This window comes from Podarcis gaigeae (genome assembly GCF_964106915.1).
Source record: "Podarcis gaigeae genome assembly, chromosome: 2".
Taxonomy (NCBI): Eukaryota; Metazoa; Chordata; class Lepidosauria; order Squamata; family Lacertidae; genus Podarcis; species Podarcis gaigeae.
The window spans coordinates 113,098,387-113,109,709 of record NC_139679.1 but is presented as its reverse complement, the minus strand read 5'-3'; the positions used below and the strand labels follow the sequence as shown (position 1 = coordinate 113,109,709).

Below are 11,323 nucleotides of genomic sequence, written 5' to 3'. Positions count from 1 at the left end.
AGGAAATAAGAAAGTCACAATCTTCCATATTACCCCTACGAAGAAAACTGCTTGCAGCAGTTGAGTGTATCTAAGGAATGTTAGAACCATATTTTGCAGAGATCCATTTATGCTTGTTTTTTAAAATGAAAACAAATGTGTGAGGGGGTGGGACACCCCCCCCCGGGAAAAATAGCAGGGCAGCACCAACTCAAAATTAAAAGAGACAGACAACAGTGCGAACCACACACAGTGAAGGAAAACCGCGTCATTTGTTTGCAGGAACAGCCCCAGTGTGATCGAAACTCGTCCATGCAAAGAGCAAAGGACACAAAAAGGGGAGCTACATACCTACTGATAACATTGCTAACGTCCTGAAAGAAAGAGAGAAATAGATCTCAGCTACACAGACAAAAGGGACACGGGTGGCGCTGTGGGTTAAAGCACAGAGCCTAGGACTTGCTGATCAGAAGGTCAGCGGTTCGAATCCCCGCGACGGGGTGAGCTCCGGTTGCTCGGTCCCTGCTCCTGCCAACCTAGCAGAAAGCACGTCAAAGTGTAAGTAGATAAATAGGTACCACTCCGGCGGGAAGGTAAATGGCGTTTCCGTGCGCTGCTCTGGTTCGCCAGAAGCAGCTTAGTCATGCTGGCCACATGACCTGGAAGCTGTACGCCGGATCCCTTGGCCAATAAAGAGAGATGAGTGCCGCAACCCCAAAGTTGGCCATGACTGGTCTCCCTTTACCTTTACACAGACAAAACAAACACAGGGCTTCCTCTTGTCCTAGTGGTGATTTCTTTGTCTGTGGAAAGCAACTGGCCGTTCCTAGGATCGTGCCTCCTTCATTCCAAGGCTCCTGAAACATGCATTTTGTGTGTGTTTGTGTGTATGTGATTCTAAGTCTCACCTGCAAGAATTCACTCGGGGGCTGCCGGCACTTCCCTCCCATCTCCGCAATCAGCCCATTGATCCGGGAAATCTCCTCAGAGACTCTGGTGAGGTTCTCTTCCTGCTTCCTCTCCAGCTCTTTGGTCAGGTCTTCCAGCTGCTCTAGCCAGAGCTGCTGTTTCTGAATGAGGTACTCATGCATTATCTCAAAGGCGGACATGATCTTCTGCTTCTCTGTTTCTAACTGTTTCTGGGAGTGGGAGAGAATACATTAAGGAAAAATAAGGCAGAAGAACAGGGCCAGATTTAGGTTTGAGGAGGCCCTAAGCTACTGAAGGTAATGGGGCCCTTTATATGCCCAGCTGTCTTTTGTCAACAACAAATTGTCACTGCTTTTTGTGTTGAATATATGATATATATAAAAAAGCAGAGACATCACCTTGCCAACAAAGGTCCATATAGTTAAAGCTATGGTTTTCCCAGTAGTGATGTATGGAAGTGAGAGCTGGACCATAAAGAAGGCTGATCGCCGAAGAATTGATGTTTTTGAATTCTGGTGCTGGAGGAGACTCTTGAGAGTCCCATGGACTGCAAAAGATTAAACCTATCCATTCTGAAGGAAATCAGCCCTGAGTGCTCACTGGAAGGACAGATCCTGAAGCTGAGGCTCCAATATTTTGGGCACCTCATGAGAAGAGAAGACTCCCTGGGAAAGACCCTGATGTTGGGAAAGATTGAGGGCACAAGGAGAAGGGGACGACAGAGGACGAGATGGTTGGACAGTGTTCTCGAAGCTACCAGCATCAGTTTGACCAAACTGCGGGAGGCAGCGGAAGACAGGAGTGCCTGGCGTGCTCTTGTCCATTGGGTCACGAAGAGTTGGACACGACTAAACGACTAAACAACAACAAGCTACTGAAGGTAATGGGGCCCTTTATATGTCCAGCTGTCCTTTGTCAACAACAAATTGTTGCTGTGTTTTCAGTTGAATATATGCTATATGGTAATTTATGGACCTCATAGGTATATAAAGCCATTTGCACATAACAAAATATGCATTTTATCAAAGTAATTGTTGAACTGAAATATAATTTTGGAAATGTAGAGTTTTTCCCCCTTTAATTTTTATGGGGGGCCCCCAAGAGAGTGGGGGGTGGATCAGGTTGGGGAACCTTGGGGCCCGTCAGATATTGCTGAACAACAAATCCCACCATCCTGGTCATTGGTTGTCCTTGTTGGGACTGATGGGAAGAGAAGCTCCCAAGGGACAGCTGGGAGAGTTTACCTCTTTCGTAGTGGGATAAAACTTAAGATCTACCTTTGAGAGAGGCATGGGAGTAGCCAGGATTTTTTGGGAGGGGGCAGGCTTTTGCAAGGAGGACAGAACTTCAGATTTGTATTAATTTTTACTGATGGGGAGGGCAACTGGCCCCTGCTCCCCCATGGAGAGAGGATTTGTATTCTTCTTTTTCTGATTTTATTTTTGTTTAGATTAAGTTTTTTTAGTGTAACACATTATGAAAAGTCTTAATAATTTATTTATTTTTAAAACAATCTTGAGGGCACCAAGCCAGACAGGTCTAAATTACAAAATCTGACACGGCTGGTTGTTCAGAACTTGCGGGTACAGAAAAGGAGGCACCTTGCCTCGGTATCGTACGCACAATCTCTCCGACAAGAGATTGTCTGCATGAAGTGTACTGGAGAGGTAAACCCCTTCCCATCTCAGTCCTGCAGGTTGACCTTCACAGGTGACTTTATCAGTCACGTGGCCATGATGTCATTTGATTGATAGGTGGGTGGCCCCTGTCCATCGGTCAATACTGGCCCACAGATTCCCCACCGTAATGACATAAACCTACCAGACATTTCTGCTTTTTCTGATCTTTAGCTAATTTCCGGTCCACAAGCCTTTTCCTCTCTTGCTTCAAAGACTTCACATAGACACCAATTCTCTCCTGAAAAGAACAGAAAAGTCATTTAGCTCTGACAGGACTTCAACCCACCTGATGTAAACCAGTCATTTCCTTAGAAAATAAAGCCCGATTCAAGACAACAGATTCTGCCCTGCCCTGCCCGCCCCCCCTTTTATTCCAGGACAATCAAGTGTCACTGCTTTCTTTTTCTTCTTCTTCTTCTTCTTCTTCTTCTTCTTCTTCTTCTTCTTCTTCTTGTCCCCATCTCTGACTAGCCTGCTCAAAGTGGCGATATTTTGGGAAGAGATGGGAAGAACTTCAATAAGAAGTTGAAACTTTGGGATCACATGCTTCATTATTGCTATTAATCACCTTCTATAAGCGGGTGGCGCTGTGGGTTAAACCACAGTGCCTAGGACTTGCCGATCGGAAGGTCGGTGGTTCGAATCTCCGCGACAGGGTGAGCTCCCGTTGCTCGGTCCCTGCTCCTGCCAACCTAGCAGTTCGAAAGCACCTCACAGTGCAAGTAGATAAATAGGGACCACTCTCCGGCAGGAAGGTGAACGGCGTTTCCGTGTGCTGCACTGGTTTGCCAGGAGCGGCTTAGTCACGCTGGCCACATGACCTGGAAGCTGTCTGCGGACAAGCGCCGGCTCCCAGCCTCTTGAGCGAGATGAGCGCGCAACCCCAGAGTCGGTCACGACTGGACCTGATGGTCAGGGGTACATTTACCTTTTTATACCAACGTCTTTGCCAACAAAGGTCCATATAGTTAAAGCTATGGTTTTCCCAGTAATGATGTATGGAAGTGAGAGCTGGACCATAAAGAAGGCTGATCGCCGAAGAATTGATGCTTTTGAATTATGGTGCTGGAGGAGACTCTTGAGAGTCCCATGGACTGCAAGAAGATCAAACCTATCCATTCTGAAGGAAATCAGCCCAGAGTGCTCACTGGAAGGACAGATCCTGAAACTGAGACTCCAATACTTTGGCCACCTCATGAGAAGACTCCCTGGAAAAGACCCCGATGTTGGGAAAGATGGAGGGCACAAGAAAAAGGGGACGACAGAGGACGAGATGGTTGGACAGTGTTCTCGAAGCTACCAGCATGAGTTTGACCAAACTGCGGCAGGGAGTGGAAGACAGGAGTGCCTGGCGTGCTCTGGTCCATGGGGTCACGAAGAGTCGGACGCGACTAAATGACGAAACAACAACAACATACCAACGTCTCCAGGCAATGCAAAACAGAACAGCGAACAGCAACTGAAAACAGGAAACCCAGAAGGTTTGAAACCAAAGTAAAACTTATTATTACTAAATACTATGCTTAAATTGAGATAACCATAATTGTACTGGACATCTGCATAGGGCTTTCCAGCGCTCAATCAGTGTCGGCTCCTAGTTTTGCAAGAACTTTTTGGGCAAGACTTGCCGGAGAAAGCTCATCTCGCTTTCAGGCCAAGGGAGCCGGCGTTTGTCCACGGACAGCTTTCCAGGTCATGTGGCCAGCAGGACTGAACCACTTCTGGTGCAACGGAACACTGTGATGGAAACCAGAGCACACCGAACACCATTTGCCTTCCCGCCATGCGGTACCTAATTATCTACTTGCACTGGTGTGCTTTCAAACTGCCAGGCTGGCAGGAGCTGGGACAGAGCAGTAAGAGCTCTACCCAACGCAGAAATTCGAACCACCGACCTTCCAATCGGGAAGCCCAAGAGGGTCAGTGGTTTAGACCACAGTGCCATCAGCGTCCCTTTTAAAAGTCACTTGATCCAGGGATAGTCCACATATTTATCAGCCTATTTCTGCCTCTGCTCCTTAATGGTGACTGCTCTCGCTCAGGCTGCACAGAAGAAGCATTTGGGTTCCAATATATTCATTCCGACTGTGCAGATAAAATATAATGGATAGAATTCTACAGGATGGGGGTATTAGTGTGTGAAAACAGTCCAGATCCAGTAGCCTTTCTACTTGGAATAATAGGATTGGAATTGCCCCAAAAGATGTTAGATTGTTTTTGTATGCCACTATAGCGCAAAGGGGAGGCGGGTGGTGCTGTCGGTTAAACCACAGAGCCTAGGACTTGCCGATCAGAAGGTTGGCGGTTCGAATCCCCGCGACGGGGTGAGCTCCCGTTGCTCAGTCCCAGCTCCTGCCAACCTAGCAGTTTGAAAGCACCTCAAAGTACAAGTATATCAATAGGTCCCGCTCTGGCGGGAAGGTAAAGGGCGTTTCCGTGCGCTGCTCTGGTTCGCCAGAAGCGGCTTAGTCATGCTGGCCACATGACCCGGAAGCTGTACACCGGCTCCCTTGGCCAATAAAGTAAGATGAGCGCCGCAACCCCAGAGTCGGCCACGACTTGACCTAATTGTCAGGGGTCCCTTTACCTTTACAGTGGCAAGAATTTTATTAGCCAAAAACTGGAAATCACAAGAGATACCAACAATAGAAGAATGGCAGATGAAGATGTTGAATTTTTTGGAGCCGGCCGACCTGACTGGAAGAATCTGCGACCAGAAAGAAGAGACACAAAAGGACTGGAAGAATTTTAAAGAATATTTGGCTAAATACTGTAATATAAGATAAAGAGAAACCTCTTGGAAGTAAAAAAAAGGCCTAGGGTTAGAATAAGATTATGTTGTTAATAAATATTAAGGAATGGAGTATTAATAATGGAAAGGAAGTTAGTAAATGAAAGAAGTTAATATTATTAGAAATATGAATTTGGAGAACGGCTAATCAGGTGATATAATGAAATTCAGTTAGAGGGGATTCGAGAAAGTCAGTTATCAATGTAATGAAATTAGGATTTGGAAGTTAAAATTCTTTTTATGTTTTTTTGTGTATTGTAATGTTTCTTTTTTACTTTTTTCTTGTTCCTTTTCTATGTGATTAATGTGAAAATTAATTTTAAAAATTGAAGAAAAAGGAAAAGGAAACAGTCCAGATCCAAAGATCCCTAGATGGTGGAGATGTCAGGTGCTATCCTGACACCCAGGCATCTTCAATGGGTCGCAAGTGGCCGGTAAGGTAAAGGTAAAGGGACCCCTGACCATTAGGTCCTATCGTGACTGACTCTGGGGTTGTGGCGCTCATCTTGCTTTATTGGCCGAGGGAGCCGGCATACAGCTTCCGGGTCATGTGGCCAGCATGACTAAGCCGCTTCTGGCGAACCAGAGCAGCGCACGGAAACGCCGTTTACCTTCCCACAAGAGAGGCACCTATTTATCTACTTGCACTTTGACGTGCTTTCGAACTACTAGGTTGGCAGGAGCAGGGGCCGAGCAACAGGAGCTCATTCCGTCACAGGGATTTGAACTGCTGACCTTCTGATCGGCAAGTCCTAGGCTCTGTGGTTTAACAGATGCGCCTGGCTAAGTTCGAACGCTGCTCCTCAGCCACCTGCTACAGCAATTGCCTACCTTATACTGGCGAGAAGCCTCTTCAGCAGGAAAGACGCTGTGGCCTCTGTGCAAGTCCGACCTGTCGCACACCTCGCAGATGGGGACTTTGTCATCCATGCAGAAGAGTTTCAGGGGTTCCCCGTGCGTCTTGCATACCCCATCCTTTCCCTCGACTTGTCCTTCCTCCTGAATTTTCTTGATGAGTACAAGGCTTGCCAGTTGCCAGTTTGGGCTGAAGTTATTTGCCTCAACCCGTTCTCTGCACAGCGGGCAGGAAGGGTCTGCGTCGGACTCCCCCAAATATTGGGTGATGCAGGCTTGGCAGAAGTTGTGCCCGCAGTCTACAGTCACTGGGTCTTCGAAGTAGTCCAGGCAGATGGGACAGGTTACTTCATCGTAGAATGACGTGCTGGTGGGACTCCTGGTTGCCATGGCTGCCTCCCTCTGAAGCAAAAGGACAGGCTTAGTTAGCGAGAGCTCTGCGGATCAGGCCAAAGGCCCATCGAAGGCCTGCACTATTTTCTCACAGTGGCCAACCAAAAGCCTGTGAGCAGGACGTGAGGACAACATCCCTCCCTTCCCCCTGTTATTCAGCAAAGCATTTCCTCTGATATGGTCATCATTGATAGTTCGGTCCACCATGAATTTGTCCAACCCAAAGAGGCTGTGCTTCGTTTATTTATCACTACAGTGGTACCTCAGGTTACAGACGCTTCAGGTTACAGACTCTGCTAACCCAGAAATAGTACCTCGGGTTAAGAACTTTGCTTCAGGATGAGAACAGAAATCGTGAGGCAGAGGGGGGACAGCAGGAGGCCCCATTACCTAAAGTGGTACTTCAGGTTAAGAAAAGTTTCAGGTTAAGAACAGACCTATAGAACAAATTAAGTTCTTTACCCGAGGTACCACTGCACAGTCACACTCATATTGCGTCCGCTTCAGGTTACATGTTTTTGTGTTGTGTCCCGCAGCAACTTGAAGTACCAGAATGGGTTATTTCTGGGTTTCGCTGCTCACACATGCGCAGAAGCGCTAAATTGCGTGTGTGCATGCGGAAATGTGGTGCTTTGGCTTGAGTCAGTTCCGTGTTACGGACGGGCCTCTAGAACGGATCTTGTCTGTAACACGAGGTTCCACTGTACAGTGGTACCTCGGGTTAAGTACTTAATTTGTTCCGGAGGTCCGTTCTTAACCTGAAGCACCACTTTAGCGAATGGGGCCTCCCGCTGTGCCGCTGGTGCACGATTTCTGCTCTCATCGTGAAGCAAAGTTCTTAACCTGAAGCACTATTTCTGGGTTAGCGGAGTCTGTAACCTGAAGTGTATTTAACCAGAAGCGTATGTAACCCTAGGTACCACTGTACATCTTTATCCGGTGCTGTTTTTCTAGGGGGGGGGGGGAAGAGGCGCCAGAACTCACCATGAATACCTTCTTGTTCTCTTAGGATGGCAATGGCGCCCACCTGAGAGGTGCCGGAAACTCAGTTCCGGCTAAAAACAAGCCCTGTCTTTATCACACCTTTCCCATACGGAGCTGAAGGAAGCGTGCGTGGTCTTTCCTCACAACAAGCCTGTGAGGAAGGCCACCAGAGAGCATGACCGGCTCACAGTCACCCTGTGAACAAAATGGCCGAGCAGGGATTTGAAGCCTGGTCTCCCAGGTCCTAGCCCTAACCACTACACCGCACTGCCTTTCCCTGCCTAGAACTGTGGGAGATGGGGGCAGGGAGACCCACTGAGATCCCCTGGGTCCATATGACTGCTTTCGCACACCTCATTTAATGTGTTTTCCCAGTTCTTTTACATTCACTCCTCTGCTGCTCTGATTCTTTTATATGGGACAATCCGTCCCTTCCTTTACCATCACCCAAACCACCACCTATGGAAGTACAGACACAACTCTTGCTCCTTAAGATGGACTGGAAAGAGGAATCTGTAGAGCTTGGCTGTGTGCACTGAGAAAAAACTAAATTTTCCATTGCTACTTAATTCTACAAATCAAACTGTTTCTGAAAAAAATGTTTCCTCTCCCACATCCTGCTTTTTTGTCCTTTTGTTGTCTTAGACAAAGCTGAAGGCAAAAGAGGGCTCCTTTTCTTTTTAATGTGCTTTTCTTCCTATGAGGAGGAAGAACGACACTTGCAATTTTGGAAGAGGAGCCTCAGAGTCATTATTACTCTGCACTTGCTCAAGAGCCGTATTCTTTTGAGATTTTATCGCATTCAAAATCCATGCCTAAACCACTTTAAAATTCCCAGGGGATATAACAAAATAACAAATAGAGACTAAAAAACTATCTCTCTCTCACACACAAAAAATGCAAACAAACAGCATTATAAAAACAGAAATTCAGGAGACCAGTGTTAAAATCCCCAACAACCAGAAGCTGGCTGGGTGACCTTGGGCCAGTCTCCAACTCTTGGCTTAACAGGGTTGTTGAAAAAACCTTGGAAAAAGGAGGGTGGGTGAAAATGCTGAACGCCACCTTGAGCTCTTCTGAGAAAAATGTGATATAAACACAATACAATAGTAAAATAAAGGCGCAGGCAACTCCTGAGGAAGAAGTTACGCCTTCACAATATGTCTGAATACCATTTCACATACGACTGGGCACACTTCAAGTACAGTGGTACCTCAGGTTACAGAAGCTTCAGGTTACAGACTCTGCTAACCCAGAAATAGTACCTCGGGTTAAGAACTCTGCCTCAGAATGAGAACAGAAATCGCACGGTGGCAGCGGGAGGCCCCATTAGCTAAAGTGGTACCTCAGGTTAAGAACGGTTTCAGGTTAAGAACGGACCTCCAGAACAAATTAAGTTCATAACCCGAGGTACCACTGTAGAATAAAACTTTACATGGGGCTGTGGCACAAATGGACCATAGATGGGAAAGGGGAGCCAATAGCTGAAATATTTAACGTTCAGCATTTAATAGTGAATCAAAGTGGGGCCAACACATTGAAACAGCAAGGCCCTGCCTTCCTGCCTTACCTCGTTTTGCCTCCGAGCTGAAAGCTGAAGCTTTCTTGGCTGCTAACCACACCCTGTTGCAAACTCAAGGGGGGGGGGGCATTAAAAAAACTTTGAAACGCTTATCCCTCACTCTCACTTTCTCTTACGCACCCCTATGCTAAACCCACGTGTGTCGCTTTTCATTCTAATAGCATTTATAAACCGCTTAATCAAAGCAGTCTCTAGTAAAAACGGTAAATGAGAAGCAGCTGAAAATCCAGAAGGCAATTAAGGTAAATTAAAATTAAAAGAACAGCAACCCAGAGATACATTTTTTTTTTTTTTTGACTGAATTTGATTTACTGCCTACCCAGGCCTCGGGGCAGATCACAGCCATTTAAAACACAGAGTTAAAAAAAGAATTCAGAAATAAACGAATAAATTACACATAATTTTGAACGGGAAGAGAACCACGTGCGCCACCTTGCGCTCCTTGGATGGAAAACGGGATAGAAAATGCAACCAAATACAATACGTACTGTACTTTCTAATATTTCTACGAAAGAGGAGGAGGCTTGGATTTTTTGCACGGTGGCTTGTTTTGTTTGCTCAGGACAAGGGACTACCCAAACCCTGCAACCCACCCTCCCCAAAAAAGGGCTTCTCACAGCCCTGCTGTACAAAACCATCACCTTAGCTTTTCCGCTTGCAGAGCGAGCGCCGCTTTCCCAGGCTGCGAATTGGAGACAAACCAAAACAGTGGGGATAAAAGGCGCTAGTCCCGCTGAAAATTCGAAAGCGCCTCGCCTGGGATTGGTCAGGACGGTTCAGGCTGCGCTCCTCCGGCCAATCGGGGAGAGGGGCGGGGCGGACCAAGAGCAATTACAACACACAAACGCACCCCGCCCCGAAATCTCGTTTCTTGCCACCCCTACCTGCGATGCTGTCTGGGGTGGGAAGAATTGGGAAGAAGTGTTAGCTGCCTCCCACGGGGATTTGAACCTGGGACCAGCCTAGTGCAAAGTGGCTGGATGAGTCCCCTCTCTGAAACCTCCGTGTAAGGAATTATTAGAATTTAAGAGTTGGAAGGGAACCCCAGGGGTCATCTAGTCCAACCCCCTGCAATGCAGGAATCTCAGCCAAAGCATCCGTCATAGATGGCCATCACACCTCTGCTTAGAAACCTCCAAGGAAGGAGAGCCCACCAGGATATGAAATTAGATTTTTAATTTTTGTTTGGTATGGGATCTTTATGAGCTTTTTTGGGAGGGGGGAATAGGGGAAATCTCCCTGTATTTTTTAATTTTTTATTTCATAAAATTTTATATCTGTCTCAGTTATAGGGAAACACCTCCAAAAGCGGTTTACGAAAAAGGATAACGCAATTAAGATTATCACGGAAAAAATGTACACCATATATGCATAAACAGTGGTACCTCTGGTGGCGAACGGGATCCGTTCTGGAGGCCCGTTCGCAACATGAAAAGAACACAACCGCAGTGGCGCGTCTGCGCACGTGTGGGTTGCGATTCGCTGCTTCTGCACACGTGCGTGACATCATTTTGCGCATGCGGTGAAACCCGGAGGTAACCCTTTCCAGTACTTCCGGGTTCCCGCAGGATGTAACCTGAAAGAGCGTAACATGAAGCGGATGTAACATGAGGTATGACTGTAGTGTTTTATGTGTTATTCAAAAGGAAATCAAAATATTTCACTCTAGGGTCTGAGGGTGAAGCAGGAGAGCTGCCATGGGCATAGCCGGGGGGGGGGGGGCAGCTGCCCTCCATTAAGTAAGTAAATAAAATACTTAACTGGTCAATTGTGTCACAGATAACTCAGTTCTGCCCCCCCCCCCGCCCCAAACACAAAGCCTGCCCCTCCTAAATACTGGTTATGCCCATGGAAGCTTCTGGTGCAAACTCTCACCTACCATATGCAAAACCTAAGGTGATGCCCCTCCCAGGTCCTGCCTGGCTGGTTGAGCCAAAACTAGATTCCTTGGGAAGGTAACATGGCTGCAATCTGGAAGGTAACATGGCTGCAATCTGGTGTTTCCTTGAAAGAAACCTCACAGAACTCAATAAAAAGGTAAAGGTAAAGGACCCCTGACAGTTAAGTCCAGTCGTGAATGACTCTGGAGTTGAATAATAATAATAATATTTTTTATTTATACCCCGCCCT

The 11,323-nt window shown here is 46.9% G+C and overlaps 1 protein-coding gene across 1 annotated transcript in view; it reads right to left on the bottom strand.

Moving 5' to 3' along the window:
* Positions 1-9,913, bottom strand: part of LOC310839503 (E3 ubiquitin-protein ligase TRIM7-like) — a 32,013-nt gene extending 22,100 nt beyond the window's left edge. Inside the window, exons 1-5 of the mRNA XM_083728141.1 lie at positions 9,835-9,913; positions 6,211-6,636; positions 2,731-2,826; positions 888-1,118; positions 231-353 (exon numbers count right to left, since the gene is read on the bottom strand). Of these exons, the coding sequence (XP_083584267.1) occupies positions 231-353; positions 888-1,118; positions 2,731-2,826; positions 6,211-6,624 (864 nt within the window). The 5' untranslated portion in view covers positions 6,625-6,636; positions 9,835-9,913. The remainder of the gene's footprint in view (positions 1-230; positions 354-887; positions 1,119-2,730; positions 2,827-6,210; positions 6,637-9,834) is intronic.
* Between the last annotated feature and the right edge of the window lie 1,410 nt (positions 9,914-11,323).